This window comes from Talpa europaea (assembly GCF_964194135.1).
Source record: "Talpa europaea genome assembly, chromosome: 4".
Lineage (NCBI taxonomy): Eukaryota > Metazoa > Chordata > Mammalia > Eulipotyphla > Talpidae > Talpa > Talpa europaea.
Window position 1 is genome coordinate 22123403 of NC_140070.1, and position 20128 is coordinate 22143530.

The following is a 20128-nucleotide window of genomic DNA, read 5'->3' on the forward strand; positions in this document are numbered from 1 at the left end:
AACTCAAAACATTTTGGAAGTTGATGAAGTGATGGATTTTAATTGCTACAAAATATTACAGAGAAAACCCTTCAGCTTATAATGGATATGAAGAGAAATAGCCTCTCCAAGAAGAATGAGGGCAGTAGAAACACAGATGGAATTGAAGGCAGGCTAACTTAACTTCTAAGCACTTAATCTCTCCACAGTAGACACAATATGAAATTTAACATAAAGTTGTCATGTTCCAGCTTTCCTGGAAATGTGTCTTCTAAATGGCTTATTTATTATATGGTGAAATCCTTTTTCTGCATGCACTTCTGTCTTTAGATTTTGTTGATATCAACACACCTAGTGAGGAAGTTCTTAAATTCAGGAAGACTAAAACATACTTTTTTAGAGAGTCGGCATATCAAATCATGAAGTAGAGCTTATCAATTATTGATTTTTAAAATTTTCTCTAGTTTAAAATTTTAGAGGTTGAATATATTATATGTATATATATATATATATATATATATATCTTGAATTCATATTTTCCCTGTTTTTTATAGGAACCACAGTCTTTGTTGTGAGAACTCTGGTACTGAAATATCCCTGACTTCCTTTTCCTGTATCTGAGGTTGAAGATACTTAAGTATTATTTGTGATATTAACTTCATACCAATCCTGTCCCAAGTTAGAGGTAACTAAAGACTTTCAGGCCAGAGGTTTGGGTGATGTATATGCTGTTCTGGGACCAGGAACCAGGCTCCTGATTTGCTTTGTATCATCAGAACTCATCCCTTATTACTCAATTTTAGGACTTGAATTCCTCCCTCTCCACGGGCACCTAAGACCTTTTCCTGATAATTCTGCAGTTTCCCTGAAACTACAGTGCATGTTTACCTCCAGTGCTTAGTGTTTGGTTGCTAAGACGCTTTCATGCCTCTGTGTATACCGCGTCTGCTACAGAGATCTGCTGGTTAAAAACACACTGACTGGATGTTTGCTGCTAGAACTTTATGAAGTTTGCTAAGCTAATACTAACCAAAATCTAGTCCAAACCTGTTGACAGAAACAAAAATGAGTGTAATATCACTCAGTGTTGAGATAAGCTCTGGAAACTCTAAAGGGCTTTGAGGTGTGACCAGCTCAAGTACTATTTTAAATTAACTTGGGTTTCCTGCTTAGCTATTCATTTCTCTGCAAGTGAGTCCTGGTACCTTTGCAGTTATTGTCAAGGAGATGAATCTTTGCTCTGTATCAAAGGCTTTACCGACTCTTCTACTCAGGCCTCCAGAAAGGAGGCCATGTCCTCTCTACCATGTAAGATACTGCTCCAAGCTAATCCTAATTAATCATCCTTCAAAATAACTAAAGTACAGCATGTGTAATTCTGACAAATAGTATCTGTTAAATATAATACAATTATGATCTCTTGGCTTTATGTGGGCATAGTGCATCTATATATGTTAAAAATTTTATAATATTTTTCACAAAATAGGAAAATACAAACATAAAATAAGGTATTACAGCAATGTTTTTTATTACAGCAATGTTTTAGAAGTGATCGATTTTGCTAATTTTTTGATATCAAAAAGATCTTACAAATTGCTTTTGAAAATTACCCCAGCACAGTGTGTCAGTTAGTACAAAAAAGAGCTTGCTGGGCTTCCCTGATGGTGCAAGGGGTTAAGCACTGCACTATGAAGCAATCCTCAGCCTCTGCAGCACTAGTTCAACCCCCGGCCGGCCAGGGAGCAACCCACATGGCACAGCAGACCTCTCCTGACTCTCCCGCTGCTCCCCTCAGCAGTGTATTTCAGTCAATCTGCTGTTCTGTTCCCCACTCTGTTTCTGGTGAATCCTCTCCCCCCCACCCCCGGCATCGCTGGCCTGTACCCCAGCTCTTGTGTTCATAAATAAATAAATCTTTAAAGGAAAAAAAAAAGAGGTTACTTATATGTATAGGCCACAAGGCAGAAAAATGCAATCATGGAAATCTAGAACTTGAAGAGAATTTAAATTTGTCTTTGTAATTTATTCCTTCTAGGAAATTATAATTTATACCATCTAAGAAATTATTTTATGGGAATTGCTTAATGCTTTTCAAATTTGCTAAAAATGTTTTGGGAATCTTCTAGGTCAAGAAAAACGCCATCTTCTGTTTTGCCAAGAAATTCTGAGCTGCATTTTAGTTCTTTAATCCTTATCTTCCTACTTAAAAATGGGAGGATTTATATGGAAATTAAAATTTCAAACATAACTTTAAAATAACATACATAATTTACTCATAAAAACAAGGAAAGATCATTTTCAGTAACTGTGGATCATCTAAGCCATGTTGACAAAAATAACTGGCTTAAGGAGTGGCAGAAATTATAAAAGTTACATTTATTAATTACCTCACCTTTCCAAAAGAAATAAAAATATTGTCAACGCAATTATCTTCTCTGGAATTTCCAAATGCAGAGCTTTGCAACTAGCACTTAGATGTTACTTCTTAGGGTAGTAAAACTAGGGCCTTCAGGCAACAGAGCACATCATTATCCTTCCTATGAATAACAGAAAGCAAAGGTTCACTGCCAAGGCACAGTCTCACGTTACTTCAGGTCAGCAATTCGAAAATTTACTCTGTGGTAAGGTCTGGTTTTCCCAGGGAGGCAAGATTAAATGCCAGATAAAGGATTCACTACTTGACAATTAGAGAAACTGATGCCTACAAGCTGATAATACCCTAAAGAGGTAACTTGAAACAATTTTATCAATTACCTAAACACTGTAAAATGCATTACCTTTTAGCAGCTGAGAAGCAGAGGCATGAAAATGAGGAGTGGAAGTAGGAAAAACAAAAACCATTGGTAATAAACCAATGAGATTACCCACCCTTATTAGTTTCTTTACAAAAAATTTTGTTATATATTTAATCAATACGATACTAATTAAAAAAAGAATGATTAAAAACTTTATGATTTCACGTAGGAAGTTGAGCATTGGTATTAGACTCTATCTGATGTAGGTATCTGTACCAATACTTTCTTCTTAACAAAAAAACCCTCATTTTATTTATTAAAAATTTTTTTGTAATCCCAATTATATGAAAACAAGCAAGTATAAATAAACATCAAATATGAACTATCATTTTTAAAGAACATTAAAGAGTATATATTTCTGCATTTAGATGTTTATTTTATGTTTTCTGGGCAAGAATCTTAAGAGATGAAATTCTATTCAAGTAGCTAAAAAGATGTTCGTGGAAGTGTTAGACTTGGCTTTCTCTTATGGCTTCAGGCTTATTTAAAAGCTTCTAAGAAGATAAAAGGAGTAGCATTTTCTTTGCTTGTTGGGTGGTCGAAAGGTTAAACATCAAATTCCCAGTGTGGGAAAATCCCAAAATACTCCATGTGAAATGTTTTGAGGCTCAGTAAAAGTGTCTGTGTGGAAATACACACAGCTGACACCAACCAATGGTATCTCCCTGATTGAGATCAAATAGAAAAACAAAAAGTAGTTGACAACTTATGATTTTAAAATCTCCACTTGTATTCTTAAAATAGCCTATATTATAGGATTCTTTACAAGTTCACAAATGACTTAAATACATATCCTCTTGTTTTTAAACAGGAAGGTGATATAAATAAAAGCATCTCTAAGGAGGCAATAATATGTGTAGTGGTTTAACGTGCAGATCTCGTCTCTTCTGGCCTATGCAAGGGCTTTGATTCAGGAATAAATACCTCCTAGTCCTGCCTATCTACTTTTTCCTATTCTACTTACTTCTCTTTAGCATAACACACAAGTTGACATTTCCCCCATTTTAGAAAACTTCCTGTCCCACTTTTCATTTTAGCTATCCTTTCCCTCCTCCCCACTATTTATTTCTTTCTTCAGTAGCAAGATATGAAAGTGGCTGTGAAACTCACTGTAATTGTTAAACATTAACTGTTTTAAAAATTATAGCATAAGGGCCTCCCTGGTGGTACAAGGGTTTGAGACGCAACCTGTGAAGCTATCCATAGCCACTGCAGCACGAGTTCCATCCTCAGCCAGGGTGCAGCCCACAGGGCGCAGCAGACCTCTCCTGACTCATCCGCTGCTCCCCTCAGCAGTGCATTTCAGTCAATCTGCCTGTTCTGTTCCCCACTCTGTCTCTGGTGAATCCTCTCACCCCCACCCCCAACACCACTGGCCTATGCCCCAGTTCTTGTATGCATAAATAAATAAATCTTAAAAAAATTATAGCATAATATTTAAAAATTAATAATCATTTAGTACTAACAATAGTTGACCTCAGAAAATGCAGGGTAGGAAAGGCAATAAAGGAAAACATCTTCAATGATCTGTCATTTTTGGAATGGGAAATTTTCTGACACTGATTTACCCCCCAAATTTCAGAAGTATATATTAAAAACTTTTGTCATATTTCTATGTAATCAACAGAAGAACAGGACTAGGATATATAACTTTTAAACCACTAGAGGGAGAGAAATGATAAGAAAATAAATGACTAATCTAATGTCAAGTTATAAAGAGAAACAAAACACACAAAATACATTAAAACTGGACACAAACATGTCCACATTCACAATAAATATAATTGGGTTAAATTCCCTCATTAAGGAAAAAAAAGCTACTCTAATATTGTGTTTTACAAAAGGTCATAAACCTTACTAAATAAAAAATAAAATGAAAAATAAAAAAGTCATATAAAATATTCCTTACAAGGGTAAAACAGAATGTTTAAAAAATACATGGAGGGCCTCCCCGATGGTGCAGCGGTTGAGCGCTGGGTTGCGAAGCTGCCCGCGGCCTCTGCGGCGTTGGTTCGATCCCCGGCTGCTCCCTGGCCACCGGAGGAGGGTCCCACATGGTGCGCAGACCTCTCCTGCCTCCCGCTGCTCCCTTCAGCAGTGTACTTCAGTCCTTCTGCCTGCTCTGCTCCCCGCTCTGGCTCTGGTGAATTCTCTCACCCTCCCGCGCTTCTGACTGTGCCCAGTGCATGTATAAACAAAACAAACAGATAAAATAAATAAATTAAAAAAAAAATGCCTCTATAAAAAAAAAATAAATAAATAAAAAATACATGGAATTAGGGCTAAAAGCATAAAAAGGGACAAAGACAAAGTCACCAAGAAGATAATACACATTAATATTTGAAAATTTTCAAAATAAGTGTATATTATTTAGGGATGCTCCTATGATTGTGATAAAATTATAAAAACTTTCATGGGGCTGATACATTTAGAGCAACAGTTACTGCTTTGGGAAAGAGAGAAAAATCGTAATAGGAGAAAGTATATGCATTGACAGTTTATTATTTCAGCTGGCAATAAAAAGCTACCTATACATTATATTATCTATTACTTATTTTTTTTTAAGATTTTATTTTATTTATTTTACATGCACTGAGTACAGTCAGAAGCATGGAAGGGTGAAAGAATTCACCAGAGGCAGAGCGGAGAGCAGAGCAGGAAGACTGGAAGACTGACGAAGTACACTGCTGAGGGGAGCAGCGGGCAGCAGGAGAGGCCTGAGCGCTATGTGGGACCCTCACCTGGTGGCCGGGGATCGAACCGGCACTGCAGAAGCTGCGGACAGCCTCGCAACCCAGCGCTCAACCGCTGCGCCACCGGGGAGGCCCTCTCTATTACCTTTTTGAATGTTGGAAATATTTTATTTCCAAAAAAGAAATCACTCAGTTCTTATTCCCTACCTAATTGGAAAAATGCTAAAATTATAAACTAATAGAACAAAGATCACTCTACACAACTTAAGGTTAAACAATATGAAACAATTCTTGGGCTAAAAAAAGATAAAAATAGATTATAAGCTTTTTGAAGCTGAAAGATCTTAGGGAGTTACAAGTAGCAAGCTGTGAAATTTGGTCAAAGCCATTACTAACACAGAAAAATTCACATTCTTAAATATATTTACTAAAAACCAGTAAGAATTTAAAATAAATGTACTATTTATTCAACTCAAGAAGGCTAAAATAAGAATTAGATAGATTTCAGGCCTCCCCCGTAGCGCAGCAGGTGGAGCGCTGTGCTATGAGGCTGTCTGCAGCCTTTGCGGCGTGGGTTCGATTCCCAGTAGGCCAGGGAAAAACCAACATGGCGTGGCTGGCCTCTCCTGCCTCACCCGCTGCTTCCCTCAGCAGTGTCTTTGGTCTGCCTGCCTGTTCTGCTCCCTGCTCTCTCTGGTGAGCTCTCTCGCCCTCCTCTACCTCTTACCTATACCCAAATTCTTGTATAAATAAATAAATCTTTAAAAAAAAAAGAATTAGATAAATTTGGAGAAAATGGAAGGGAATAGTCAGTAAAGACAAAATCAGAAATAAAACAAAACAGAAGACCAATGTAATAAAAAGTTAGATGTGATTAACAAAAAGGACTGAAAATGAAATAATAAAACAAAACAGAAGACCAATGTAATAAAAAGTTAGATGTGATTAACAAAAAGGACTGAAAATGAAATAAACAACACTTAAACATAAATTATGGTATATCCATAATTTGGAAGAGTGTCCAAGTATAAGAAAGAGAAACCTGTAATTGATGTACTAATATTCAATATATTATCAGTTTAAAGGCAAGAACAATAGTTGCAATATGGTCATATCTGTGTTAAAAAGGAAATGAGATATGTGTTTCAGTTTACAGGTGTGTATATATATTTTTAACAGGCCTAAGATGAGAGAAAACACTTATGACCTATAAAGTAGGAAAAGGATTTCTATTTTTGCATATCCTGTGAATTAATAAAGAAACGGAAATCACCAAAAGATAATTAATAAATCCTAGAAACTATAAAAAGGCAAAAATTCTTCACCTCAGTAGTAATCAGAGAAATGGAAATTATCACAGTTCTAATAAATCATTTTTCACTCTCAAGTAAATACAATTGAATTTGTTAATATTAAGAGAAGGGGGACACTGATATCCCATCACTCATTGCTGGTAGAAGTATATCTTGGTTATAACTACTTTACAAAACAATTTGTTAATTTCTATTAAAATTTAACAGCTATGTACCCAGCAATTTAACATTTGCATCTACAGAGAACCCTGGATATTCACTATGACAATGTGTTCAATAGTTGGAAAAAAGAAAGAATAAAAATTCCTATCAGATGAATAATGGCTAATTAAATTATGGCACATGAATAGAGTGGTCTGTGGCTTTTTAAAAAATATGGTAGCGCTAAATAAAGATGGTACTATAGTGAGATTTAAAAGACACTTTTTTTGGTGAACAAAAGCAAACAGAAGAATGTGTTAAAAAAAGACAGAGACAAAAAAAAAAAATGCCATGCTTTAAAGAAACTTAAGAAACATACATATGGACATACGTATAGACAGAAAAAGTTGTGGAATTGTGCATAATTTCTTAAAAAATAATAAATATCAGTCCAATTTACAAAAACTGTTACCTTAGTCTAGAGAGGCCTTCATCAGGGTCGCACAGACAGCAAATGAGTCTGGGACCAGAACTCAGGTGTTAAGACACCCAATCCAGACATCAGCAACATTGCACAACTTAGAATGCTGGGATGAAAGTGCATGAGTTTTGCAATCCTTCAGTTCAAATGCCAGCTTCCCCACTTGCTAGTTAGGCAGCGTTGGGAGGAAAAGTCTCTGACTTTAGCATTTCAACTCTAAAATAAACAAATACAAACTCCACAAATTACAGATTAAATGAAAACTAATGGGAAAATGTCCTTCTCCCTTGCCCAACAGAATCAATGTATTAAGAATACCCACTGTATTAATCATCAGGGACAAAAGACAGCCTGTGGCAGCTCAGCTCCATGCATAAAACCTTAAGTATCAATTACCACCATGTCACTATAAATCGGAAATCCTGTAAATAAATATGACCATGGTGATAAAATGATTGTAGCTGCCTGGCATTTTTTTATGGCTCCCATCTGCTTCATGGTCTACTATTTTTCTCTCAATCTTCCTGGCTCAGTACCAACCATCTAGATTATATAATATGCAATATCCTAATTATATCTTGAGAGTAATGACAAAATTTCTAGCTATGCATTGAACCACTATGCCTGACTACACAATAACTCCAAGATAGTTTTTCTATATAGAATGCAACTGCAAGAAGTGAACACAACACACCATTAATAGTCTGGACTATTTCTCCTTAAATGAGTTGCCTTTTACTTCCCCAAATGTATTAGTTAGCTGGGGCTGCCATAACAAAATACGAAGGCTGGGTGGCCTGAGTAACAAATTTATTTTCTAACAGTTCTGGAACCTTGATGTCCTGAAAATCAAGGGGTCAGCACTGCTGGTTTCTAGCCAGAGCTCTCTTTCTGGCTTGATTGTCACCACGTTTCTACGTCCTCACATGGCTTTTCCTCATGTTGTGGACACAGAAAGAGTGACTGAGCTCTGTGGTATCTTTTCTCAAAAGGACATTAAGACTGTCGGATTAGGACATCATCATTATGACCTCATTTACCTTAATTACTTCCTTAGTGGCCCCATTCCCAAATGCAACCGCATTGGGGTTATGGTTTCAACATATGAATTTGGGGGTGAGCGAGACACATTTAATCCGTAACACTGATCATAAAACGACTCACTGCCCTTTTTCTATCACCACCTATAGACCTTAAAAATGTCCTCACAGTTCATTCTCTTCAAGTGGACATTTTGCTCGCTGAAAGAGCTTCAATATCAGGAGATTTTACTGTGTACACTCTTCTGGATCACTTATAAACAAACAAAGAACATTAAGATAAGTTCCAAAATCCTTGGCCCTCCAGTATCCTAGTGGGGGGATTTCCTGCTTGCTAGTCACAACTTGAGGTCCTCTGTTCACCAAATAGCCTTGGCTTCCCTGCAACCCAGTTGGGGTTGGGGGGATTCTCCTTCATGCCAGTTCCAGCCCATGGTTCACTTTCTCCCAACACTGGCCCAGTGGTACCCCAGCAGGTGGTTTCTGGGTTGCCAGTCCCAGTGTGTTTCCCTGTCTGCCAGTCTGTGGGAAAGCTCTGGCTGTGAACACTGAGGCCTGAATCCCAATCTAGAGAGGCTGTTCCCCTTCCAAGTTTGTTCCTTCCTTGGGCACTCTCCCTCAGTTCTAGTGTATTCTTTTGATTTCCGCTCCCTTGTTACTCATCAATCCCCTATAAATAGTTAATAATTTTTTATAGTAAACCTTATCTATGTGGATTATTGTGTGGTTTCGGTCTTCTGATTGTCCCCTGACACAGAATCCATTTTTCCAGGAAGAGTATTATATTTCCCATATCTCTTGCATTTAGATGTAGCCATATGACTCAGCTTAGAAAACAGAATGTGAATGGAAGTAATGCATGCCATCTCCAGACCTGGCCCATCAAGTCTTCTCGAATGTGCCTTCCCTCGGTTCTCCACTTAAGACTAACTGGGATGCTGACACTGAGTAACCTTAGAAACCACTTTTTGAAGAGAGTAGAGTCACGATATGTCTGGGTCTCTAAATGACCACATAGAAAAGAGCCATAAGGAGAAAGCCACTTGGAGAAGACTTGCTGTTCACCTGCATATCCACCTAGAGTAATGCCATAAACAACAAGGAAGCTTTTATTGGATTAATCCATGAAAATTTGAAGGTGTAGTTGTTATTACAAACTGGCTTACCTTGACCAGCAAATTCATATTGAAAATATGATTCTGTGAATTAAGCTGATGAGACTTGGATCTAATCTATGAGTCATTCTGACCTGATTATGAAGCAGATTAGGTAAAATTCACTTTGAATTGTTGCAAGCAATTTGAATAATCTACTTTATCTGTTCCAGAAAAAAGGGATAAGCGAAGTATCTCAGTCAAAATTTAACAGTATCAATTGAATATATACCATTCTTATTAAAAAGCAGAGAAGGTGGAATTATTTTAAATTCTTTTACATAGTTTCCATATTCTAAATGATGGAATTTAGTATTAAAATGGTTAAAAGACACTTTAGTAAATGGGGGAATAAGCAGAAAACATGAATTCTACTTCGCCATTTTGGAAAATAACTTTAATGAGCAAACACTTGTACTGTGATTGTCAACTAAATGGTACAATACTAAAGTTCCATATTTTACATAATTTATATAATCTACTAACTTATTAGAGAATAAGGTGCAAAGGGTTCTTTCAAGAGGAAGGTGAAGAAAAATATAACTAGAAAATCCTGTTTAGTACACAAATGACTATTTTTTTAACGCTAGACAAATAATGTTATAAACACAGCTCGTTTGATTTTTTAAAACACATTTTTCTCTATCTCAAGAGTGTTTACACTACAAAAAATATAGTTAATCAAATTGTCAGTGTTTAGTACAATCACAGGAGATCAGTGATATTCTCCAGTTTAAACTTGCCTGTCAAGTTTAAACAAAAAGAACAAAATATGTAGTATATTATCAGTTTGGTACATTTCCTATGTAAGTTAAATATTACATCAAGGATTTAAAAGTACTAATCAGATCATATTACTAAGGTTTATACAACTCATAAAGGATAACATAAACAACTTAAGAATTAGAACAGAAAAGGTTGTGACCATGTAAAAATATTCATTGAAATGCTACATTTCATGAGCCAGTTAAAAATTCATTTTATCATTTAAAAATTCAGATGCAACCTTGCAAATACAAAAATGAGCAAATTAAAAGATATCATGGTTTCTTAGTTTTTTTTAAGTTGCTATTTCAATCGTCCGCTCTCCCTCACATCTCTATCAGCCTTACTCCACAAATTTCTATTATCTCACTCTTAGAAGATGACCTCGCCTCTTAGTTCATTGAGAAAAATAGACACCATCAGGCAAAATCTCCTTCAACAACTTGCTGCTAAACATGTATACCCTTTCTACCTCATCCCTTTCTTCTTTTACACCAGAAATGACATCCCTCCTAAGATTAAATTATTCCTTTATACTCTTTCCCTTCCCTCCTTGGGTCTATGGCAAGTCAATTATCTTTGCTTTGGGTTTAGTGTTCTCTCGGCATTTAAATATATTTAAGAGTCTTTCATCTTAAAAAAAAAAAAATCAATTCTATGTCCCTTAAGCTATTGCCCTCTCCTCCCCTTCATGGCCAAATCAAGAAAGGGTTGCCAACACTTACTTCATCTTGTCCACCTCACCTTTTCTTTATGTTTGCTCTCCACTTACCCAACTATAATCTGATATTCAACTCCAAGATTTCACCCAAGATCACCCATGACCTTTATTGATCCCCCTCCTCAATCTCTCTCCAATCCAGCAAATTTCACTGCCATTTCTCCAGCAAAGACATACCCATTTCGTGTCTAAAGAAATATTATGGTTAAAAAATGCATGACATGTACCTTTTTTTTAGTAAAGAATACAGATAATAACCCCCTAACATTCTCATCTAAGAATTGCAGCCCATTAGATTATATCATATTCATAACTAAAATCTATCAATGCCTATTACCCCTTCGATAAAATTCAAATTATTTGATAAATCTTTGAAGACCCTATTCTTTTTTTTTTTTTTAATTTACTTACTTATTTATACAAACACTGGGTACAGTCAGAAGCTCAGGAGGGTGAGGGAATTCACCAGAGCCAGAGCAGGGAACAGAACAGGCAGACTGACGAAATACACTGCTGAGGGGAGCAGCGGGTAGCAGGAGAGGTCTGCGCGCCATGTGGGACCCTCGCGGTGGCCGGGGATCAAACCGGCGCTGCAGAGGCTGCGGGCAGCTTCGCAACCCAGGGCTCAACCGCTGCGCCACCAGGGGAGGCCCTGAAGACCCTATTCTACCTGCCTTCTGATTACCTTCTAGTCTAACACCTTTGCCTCAAGTTCTATACTTATATCCACACTGACCTGTCCACAAAATACTGTGCTTATTCTCACAACTGTTTTTCCTTCCACATAATATATATGTCTTTGCCCCTTGCCTTCCTCCTTATCTCATAATTCCTACAATTCTTTCAAGTTCCAAAGGGGATGTTACTTATTCCAGGAAGCCATATTAAAGGCCCTAAGTCTGGATTATATTTCCTTCCTGAGTAAACCCATGGTTTGCTCTAGTCTGCCTGTCACATCACTGTACCAAATTGTATGCCTATCACATCACTATCAAGGAGCTGTGTTCACACTAGATTGTAAACTACAGAAGGACATAAATTTTATTTTGTCTGTCCTTAAATCCCCAGTACCTACTACATGTCGGCAATAAAGTATTATTATTCCTTGAATAAGGTATCTGAATGAACAAATGGATCAATGGATACATGAATGGGGAAATTCACTGTTTATTATTCCAAATGGGACATAAGGAAATCTTGAGTTTATGGTGATGAACTTGAAAGAAACTGCTTGACATGGAAAACTTTAAAAATATTAATCATTTATTTCACTCATGTGGAAAATAGAGAAACAAAACTAAGAACCGATAAAATTAAACGAAACCAAGGCCTAGAAATATGACAGCAGAACTGAGGCTACTAGAGAGGGAAGTGGGGGTAGAAGTAAAGGGGTAAGGGACCACAGTAGTACCTGGTAAAGGGAGAAGGGTGTGGTCACAGTGGGTGGGGTAAGGTGATGTACATTTGAGCCATGTACAGTGATTAAAATCAATGTTATTGCAATAAAAAAATTAACTTTTTTAATTGAAAAATATAATTAATAAACCTCTTTACTACGGAACATCCAGACCAATGAAACACAAATAATAAAGGCAATAAAAAAAAATTAGTCATTTGGAAAGAACCATGTACTCTACCATAAATGATTCTCCCTAATGCTTCTTGAGGGCTAGAAGGATAAAACTCTTTTCTGTATTATTAAGGACATTAACATAATGTGTATCATTTAAAAGAGAAAGAAGTGGAGGGGGGTTGGGTTAAAAAAGCCATTTGTTGATAGAACTATTGAATTTGATAGCAATTAAGCAATTTCTAAAAAATTGGCAAGGCAGATGGTCAACAGCTTAGATATATATCTTAACATATACAGTTATCTCAAACTAAAAAAAAATTAAAGCATTCATACTAAAAGACTAAGAACTCCAAAGAGAATGGAACTGTTGTCTTCTCATATGCTTAGAGAGAGGAAAATGAAAGTGTGTGCTCCCTGAATCTGCTATCAGAAGAGTTACTAAATTCACACCTACTACTAATACTATGACTCATTAATCCTCACAGATAATACAATGAGGTAATACATCCATTATTTTACCTTGCATTAAGATGTTCAAATGATCTTCTAATCTCTAAAGTCAAATGCAATGTACATGGATGACATGATTTTTCAAAGGCAAGATTTCTAAAGAACTACAGTAATAAAAATACTGTAATTTATCTAGGATTTAGAATTTATTTGATCATTAAATAAGAACTTACTAAAACCATATAGGGTACAAGGCTTTATGTGCTATAAAAAGGGTAATGAATGAAACACGCAGAAATTTAGTGACGTCTTTAATCTTTAGGTAGAAAACAGCACCCATTTCTCAAAAATTATTCAAGATAAATTATACATTCAATCAATACAAGGGCAGCTACATCTTATTATTCATAAACAGTCCAGCCATATGAAAGTCAATTAGGAAGTCACATTAAACAATACTATTTACTTGCATTCCAAATCAAAATAAAATTTTAATGTTCGTTTGTTTTTGAGGAAGAGATGTTATAGACCAGAAACAAAAAATCTGTTACACACTTTCATTCAAGCCAATTGCTATGCATTATTGACAATTTCAAAGTCTGAAAAGAGAATTACAGATGAGAATTCTTTTTACTTTAATTCAAGGTTATGAGTTTCATAACCTGACCCCCACAATGTAAAGCTGAATAAAAAAAAAAATCCAGAAGATATTGTAACTATCTTTCATTGCAACTAGACAAGAGATGCATGCATTTCCACAAGTCCTGGTTTGAATCAGAAAAAGAAATATTTTTTACAAATTTTATTCTGTAAATTACAAAGGGAAAAAAGTCTACACTCATGGATTGTTATGTGTGTTTCTATTACATGGTAAGGCCATTAGAAGGGGTGCAGGTAGAATCTGATGAACTTATTTGTCACAGGGTGATTTAGGAAGCCAAAAAGGGCATCCTTAGTTTAGCTGGGGTTCCAACACAACAACAATATTATTTTACATAGAATTAACCTATTAACTTCAATTTCACACATGTGATTTTATTAAAAAATCAGGATTTTTCTACATGTACACATCTGACAAGTTCTTCAATATTCTGGGAAAGAATATGCATAACCTCATGTATCAATAATGTACCTTAAAAAAGAGGATGAAAAGTATATAATTTTCAATAAAAACACATGATTATTAGCAACTATAAAAACAGATACAAATAATGTTCTAACTGGAGTAAAACTAAATTAAGCTTCTTGAAGCCTCTTAGGATAAACAAATCATAAAACAGGTCATGTGTTCTGTATAACAAGTCAAATACTAGGTTAAGAGTGTAGTAAGTAACCCAGTAGATTTTTTTCATTCTGGATCCGAAATAAAAAGGCAATTCTAGAACAAAATATTTTTCACTAATAAAAATGCTTTAAGGCTAAAACTGTAAGGTTCTAAATAGAATCTTATCAACATCTCTTTACAGTATTAATAAAGTTCAAAGCCATGTTTACAGAAAAATGTTGGCAAGCCAAACTTATGCAATTAAAATAAATACAATGTCACATGATTTGATGTCTCAAAGCCTGGAATTGTGACCTTGACTGAAGTCATCCCAATTCTAAAGCTATAAATAACTACTTTTGCTGAACAAAACATTAAACTATTAGTTCCCACAGAATGTGGTTGTACCTATTCAATGTGTATGTCCCATTCAAATACTTAACCTGGGCTTATTCATTCAACAAATATTTATTTCTGTCTATCAGGGCTAGGCCCCATGGCAGGCAAAGAAGTACAAATGAGATTAAGACCAACACAGTACCTCTCCTTAAAGGACTAAGCCAAGGACTAAACCAATTAACATATAATTGCAAAAAAGTCATCGTCTGGTTGGGCCTCCCTGGTGGGGCAAGGGGTTAAGAAGCAACCTATGACACTATCCACAGCCACCACAGCACGAGTTCAATCCCCAGCCAGGGAGCTATCCACATTGCACAGCATACCTCTCTCGACTCTAAATCTAGTCAGGGAAGGTTTTCAGGAGAAGTTTGGGGGAATATATTTAAAACAAAAATCTTCAAGGTTATGGTAACAGAACTATTTCTGTAGGCTATTGCTGTTCACTCCTATCAGTCAAATCATTCTTATAACACAAACAGGTTAATTTATACGCTGATGTTGATGTTCAGCATAAGATGCTGCTTAAAGGGCTTTATAAACCAATGGTTTTCAGTTGTAGTCTCAAACATCAAAACATTGCTACCATTTTGGGAAAATCAAATAGACAAAGTAAATGAAGTGGCAACGTAAGTTTAAGGTATTTCTGAAAAATTACAGATTGACTCCCATCAGTTTCTTTTAGCCTCTTTCTCCCCTAACCACATTAAAATCACAATAAAGGATTCTTTTTTAATGTAGGCATTAAGAACTAAGAAAGAGAAAAGACTAAAACATTCCAGAAAATCTAACAAATTTTTATAAAATTGAAGCAGTGGAGGATTGATAATTGACTTTGGGGAGCAGAGGCACTACCTGGATACTATGGAAGCAGAAATCAGTGACAAATAAGCTGAATTGCTGTACAGACCCCAGAAAGGATAAGGCCTTGGTAATGCAAGGAGCTTCAGAAGCAGAGTAAGTGGTGGGGCTAAAAACAGAGAACAGTTAACGATATGTAAGTACATTACTGGATACTCCACCAACACATATCCAGGTTATTGCCCCTCCTACCTCTCCTACTCCTTGAAGAAGTTCAATGACACCAGAGAAAGAGAACTATAAAATACTGACCTCAGGATGCCACTCTAATGAAAAACCAATGAAATGTCATGCTCATGTACAAAGAGCTTCTGAGAGACTTTAAACATAAATAAACAACTACCACAGATATGTGAGAAAAATCTCCAAGATCAAACAGGAATAATAAAAACCTAGAAGAGAATTAAAAAGCAAAACAAAATTACAGTTAATATCCTTACAGCAAAAAGAAAAATTAGCAGTGATAAGACCAAGAGTGCTATAACACATGAACATCAGCAAGCACAAATCAGTACTTTAAATAAAAAAATTAGCATAGTTGAAATAAAACATTCAATAAGAAGGTTAGAAGACAAAGTCAAGGACATCTCCCATAAAAACAAACAAAACAAGGGCGTCCCTGGTGGCACAAGGGATTAAGATGTAGCACGAAAGCTACCTGCAGCCACTGAAGCCAGGCCAGGGAGTTACTCACATGGCACAGCAGACCTCTCCTGTCTCGCCCACGGCTCCCCTCAGCAGTGTATTTCAGTCGATCTGCCTGTTCTGCTCCCCACTGTTTCTGGTGAATCCCCTCACACCCACACCTCTGACCTGTACCCCAGTTCTTGTATGCATAAAAAAATAAACCTTAAAAAATGATTAAAAAGTTGGAATATAAGGGCCTCCCCGGTGGCGCAGCGGTTGAGCGCTGGGTTGCGAAGCTGCCCGCAGCCTCTGCAGCGCTGGTTCGATCCCCGGCTGCTCCCCGGCCACCAGAGGAGGGTCCCACATGGCGCGCAGACTTCTCCTGACTCCTGCTGCTCCCCTCAGCAGTGTACTTGGGTCCTTCTGCCTGCTCTGCTCCCCGCTCTGGCTCTGGTGAATTCTCTCACCCTCCTGCGCTTCTGACTGTACCCAGTGCTTGTATAAATAAATAAATAAACCTTTAAAAAAAAAAGTTGGAATATAAGGAAGAGTAGAACTGGAATTAGATTAGGCTCTGTCAAAGGGTATAACTTCAGATGAATAGTTTCCAGAAAAAAGAGAACAGAACAAATAAATTGTCAAAAAAAAATACAAGTATACAGAACTTTTAAACATGACTTTTCATATTGAAAGAGTGCTCAAATAGGTACCTAACACAGTAAATGAAAGGAAAAAAATGCTTATACCAAAGCTCATTATAGTGAAACTTTTGATAGCCAGGGAGAAATAAATGATGTATATTAGGGGTATCAAAAGTCTACAAGGAAGAGTTAATTTCATTTGGCAGATGAAACAGGCATTGACAAGTAATGCTGCAACTAGAAAGTAGTGGATCCAGAGTTCTAGCTTTGAGTGTGTTTTTTGCAAAAACTGCAAGATACTGTCCTTTAACTTCAAAAGTAAAATTAATTTTTAAAAAGAAAATAATACTATTTAAATGTTTCCTATCTTCCTATTCTGTTCCCAATTCAACTATAGATGATGATAAGTTCTGACTTGGTTATTTTCCTTCTTAAGTCACAAAAGAGGGTATGTCTATGTGTGTGGGGGACAAGGGATGAAAACTGTATTCATTAGCTACTAGCTAAGTATTTTTGTACTTCTTGCTATGTATTTGTATTTGCTGCTAGAAGGTCCATAAAATAGATTTCCTAACCTCAATGCATCAATAATCTCCACCAAAAGAACTGATGCACTTACATCAGCCCACCGTTGTGCATTTGGACAAAGGATACATTTCATTTAAGCTCTAAATTGTCCTCTAAGTCCTTCATATTCTTCTAGTGTAGGAAGGAAACTTTCTGTAGACGATTTTCCCAGTCATTTTACATTACTACTTATTAAATATACCTTGACAAAAACATCAAAACTCTTCCTTTACACTCACCTTTACCTTTATCAACTACACAATGCTATTTGAACACTTTCATCTGGGGCTCCTCTGTAGCAGCTAGCTTCAGTCAGTTTCCTACCATTGCTGTCCTGCCCATTTTCTCACTATTTTCCTTAAGAGGTCCTGGCTTTACTGGGGGGCAAGCGAAGGGACCACATTGGGAAATATCCTCTTTTTGAATAGACATCTTCAATCCTTCTGACCTACGATAAGGAAGATACACAGTTTTGGTATTTCCTCTCTTGGGACAAATAGAGCAGTGGCTTTTGCGACCTCAGATGCTGCTTCAAAATTCACTCTCCATAGGGCCTCCCCCGTGGCACAGCGGGTTGAGCACAGCGATGTGAAGCTGTCCGCAACCTCTGCAGCGCGGGTTCGATTCCTGGCCGGTCAAGGAGATTCCCAGATGGTGCAGCAGACCTCTCCTGTCTCACCCACTGCTCCCCTCAGCAGTGTGTTTCAGTCCGTCTACCTGTTCTGCTCCCCACTCTGTCTCTGGAAAATACTCACCCTCCTGCACCTCTGGCCTGTACCCCAACTATTGCATAAATAAAAAGTAAACCTTAGAAAAAAAAAATTCACTGTACTTAGCACTGGCCCATTGGGATCACTGGCTGGTGCCCTGGCTGGCCTGGGAGTTCCCGCCTCTCACTTTTGTAGCCTCCCACCTTCTGCCTGTCATGCCCTGGTCTTCCTGAGCTGGTTCTAGTGTTGCTATTTCTTTTGTTCTTGTCCTGTTTATTTTGCCTTGCTTTGGGGTTTTGATCAGACGGTAGCTGCAGCAACCTCAACACCCTGCTGTGTCAATGACAGCATCGTCCAGCTCTTCCCAACACTTGGGCCAAAGAACCAAGCGGCCTAGAAGGTCTGGGTCTGGCGCACGCGAGGTTCCCACGCGCGGCCGCAGCGATCACCCCGGTCAGCCCCCAGTGTCCGGCGTCGCGGTGACCCGCAGCCTCGGGGCGCTCAGCCCGGCTGTCCCAGCTCCCCCGCCCTCCCCGCGCGCAGGTGGTACCCCGGGAGGCCCTACCCTCGGGCGTCACCTGCGGGCGGCCCCGGCGCGCGCACGCGCTCTGCACCTACCGTCTCCTTGGCAGCCGCCACCGGGATGGGCAGCAGCCCCCGGCCGCGGGTCGGGTCGTCCGGCTCCGCAGCCGCGCTCTCGGGGCGCCCCGGGGACGCCTCGGCCCGGGGGTCCCCGTACAGCTGGTAGCACAGGAGGCCGACCAGACCCCCGCCCGCCGCAGCCGCGATGCTCAGCTCGCCCCAGCGCCGCCGGCGCCTCCACGCCGCCTCGGCCACGGCCCCCTCCTCCTCGTCCCTGCCGGAGAAGGGCCGGCCCGGGGCGCCCTGCGCCATCCCCACGGGCCGCCCCCGCGGCCCCGAGAAGGGCGGGTGCGGGGAGATCGGGGCGGGCAGCCGAGGCGGCGGCCACACAAGCCTCCGCAGCGCAGCCATAGCGGGAGCTGCCGGCACCGGAGCAGGAGGGGGTGCGGAGGGGTGGATTCGGGGGGTGGGGAGCGAAACCTCGCGAGAAGTCGCCGGGGGAGCTGCGCCGCAGGCCGAGCGCCTCCAGTTTACGCGCGCAGCCTGGGTACCCTCTGCACCGCCCTGCGCTGCGGGGATCGGGGTCCCCTTGCGCTGCGGGGATCGGGGGCATCTGGAGAAGGGGGCCGGTACCCCCTGCCCGTCTACCCCACAGTCGCCGCCCAGCCCGCCACCCCCAGTAACAGCGCCTGCACCCCGTGCACCCCATTGCTGGGGAACCCGACACCCCCTGCTGCAATGAGACAGCGGGGCGCAGACCAGTTCTTGGGTGCAGAGGTGGCCGGGAACCCATCGCCTGCTGGGTCCTTCGCCTAACAGTATCCTGACATTCTGACACGCTGATAATTTGCAATTCTATCTTCAAGTGTGCAACGAATGTGAGGTGTAAATACTTGGTTGAAGTCAGTTAATAATTTGCAATTATATCTTCAAGTGTGCAACAAATGTGAGGTGGAAAAAGTTGGTTGAAGTCAGTTAATAATTTGCGCAATTATATCTTCAAGTGTGCAACAAATGTGAGGTGGGAAAAGTTGGTTGAAGTCATAAAGATGGCAAATTTGGTCGAAGGATGTTTTGTCTCCAAAAGGAAACCTGAACTTTTGCTGAAGGAAGGCTAATGCTGCTTTTTCATAGCAATGACTTTTTATTTTTTTTAACACTTTCATTCCCGCAGTCACTTCATAAACAAATTAGAGCTGTCTTGAAAGATATACTTCCTATGGGGGCGGGAAAACCCTTGGTATAAATATAAAATAAAGAAGTGTGTTGTGTCATCTTCATTTTTATTGCTGTTTGCTAGATTCTGTTTTGTGGGAGAGTATATACATGACATTCTTATCAACCCCAATTTTAATAACTGAGTTATGCTAACTTT

The 20128-nt window shown here is 38.8% G+C and overlaps 1 protein-coding gene across 9 annotated transcripts in view; it reads right to left on the reverse strand.

Annotated features, from left to right (window-relative positions):
• Positions 1 to 19170, reverse strand: part of MICU3 (mitochondrial calcium uptake family member 3) — a gene marked incomplete at both ends in the record, with an annotated part of 67837 nt that extends 48667 nt beyond the window's left edge. For 8 of the 9 annotated variants that reach the window (XM_084231374.1, XM_084231375.1, XM_084231371.1 and 5 more), the window contains one exon: positions 18790 to 19164. In XM_084231374.1, coding sequence (XP_084087500.1) covers positions 18790 to 19164 — 375 coding nt within the window. Of the gene's footprint in view, positions 1 to 18789 lie in introns of all 9 variants that reach the window. The other variant, XM_084231369.1, reaches the window with a different exon arrangement.
• Between the last annotated feature and the right edge of the window lie 958 nt (positions 19171 to 20128).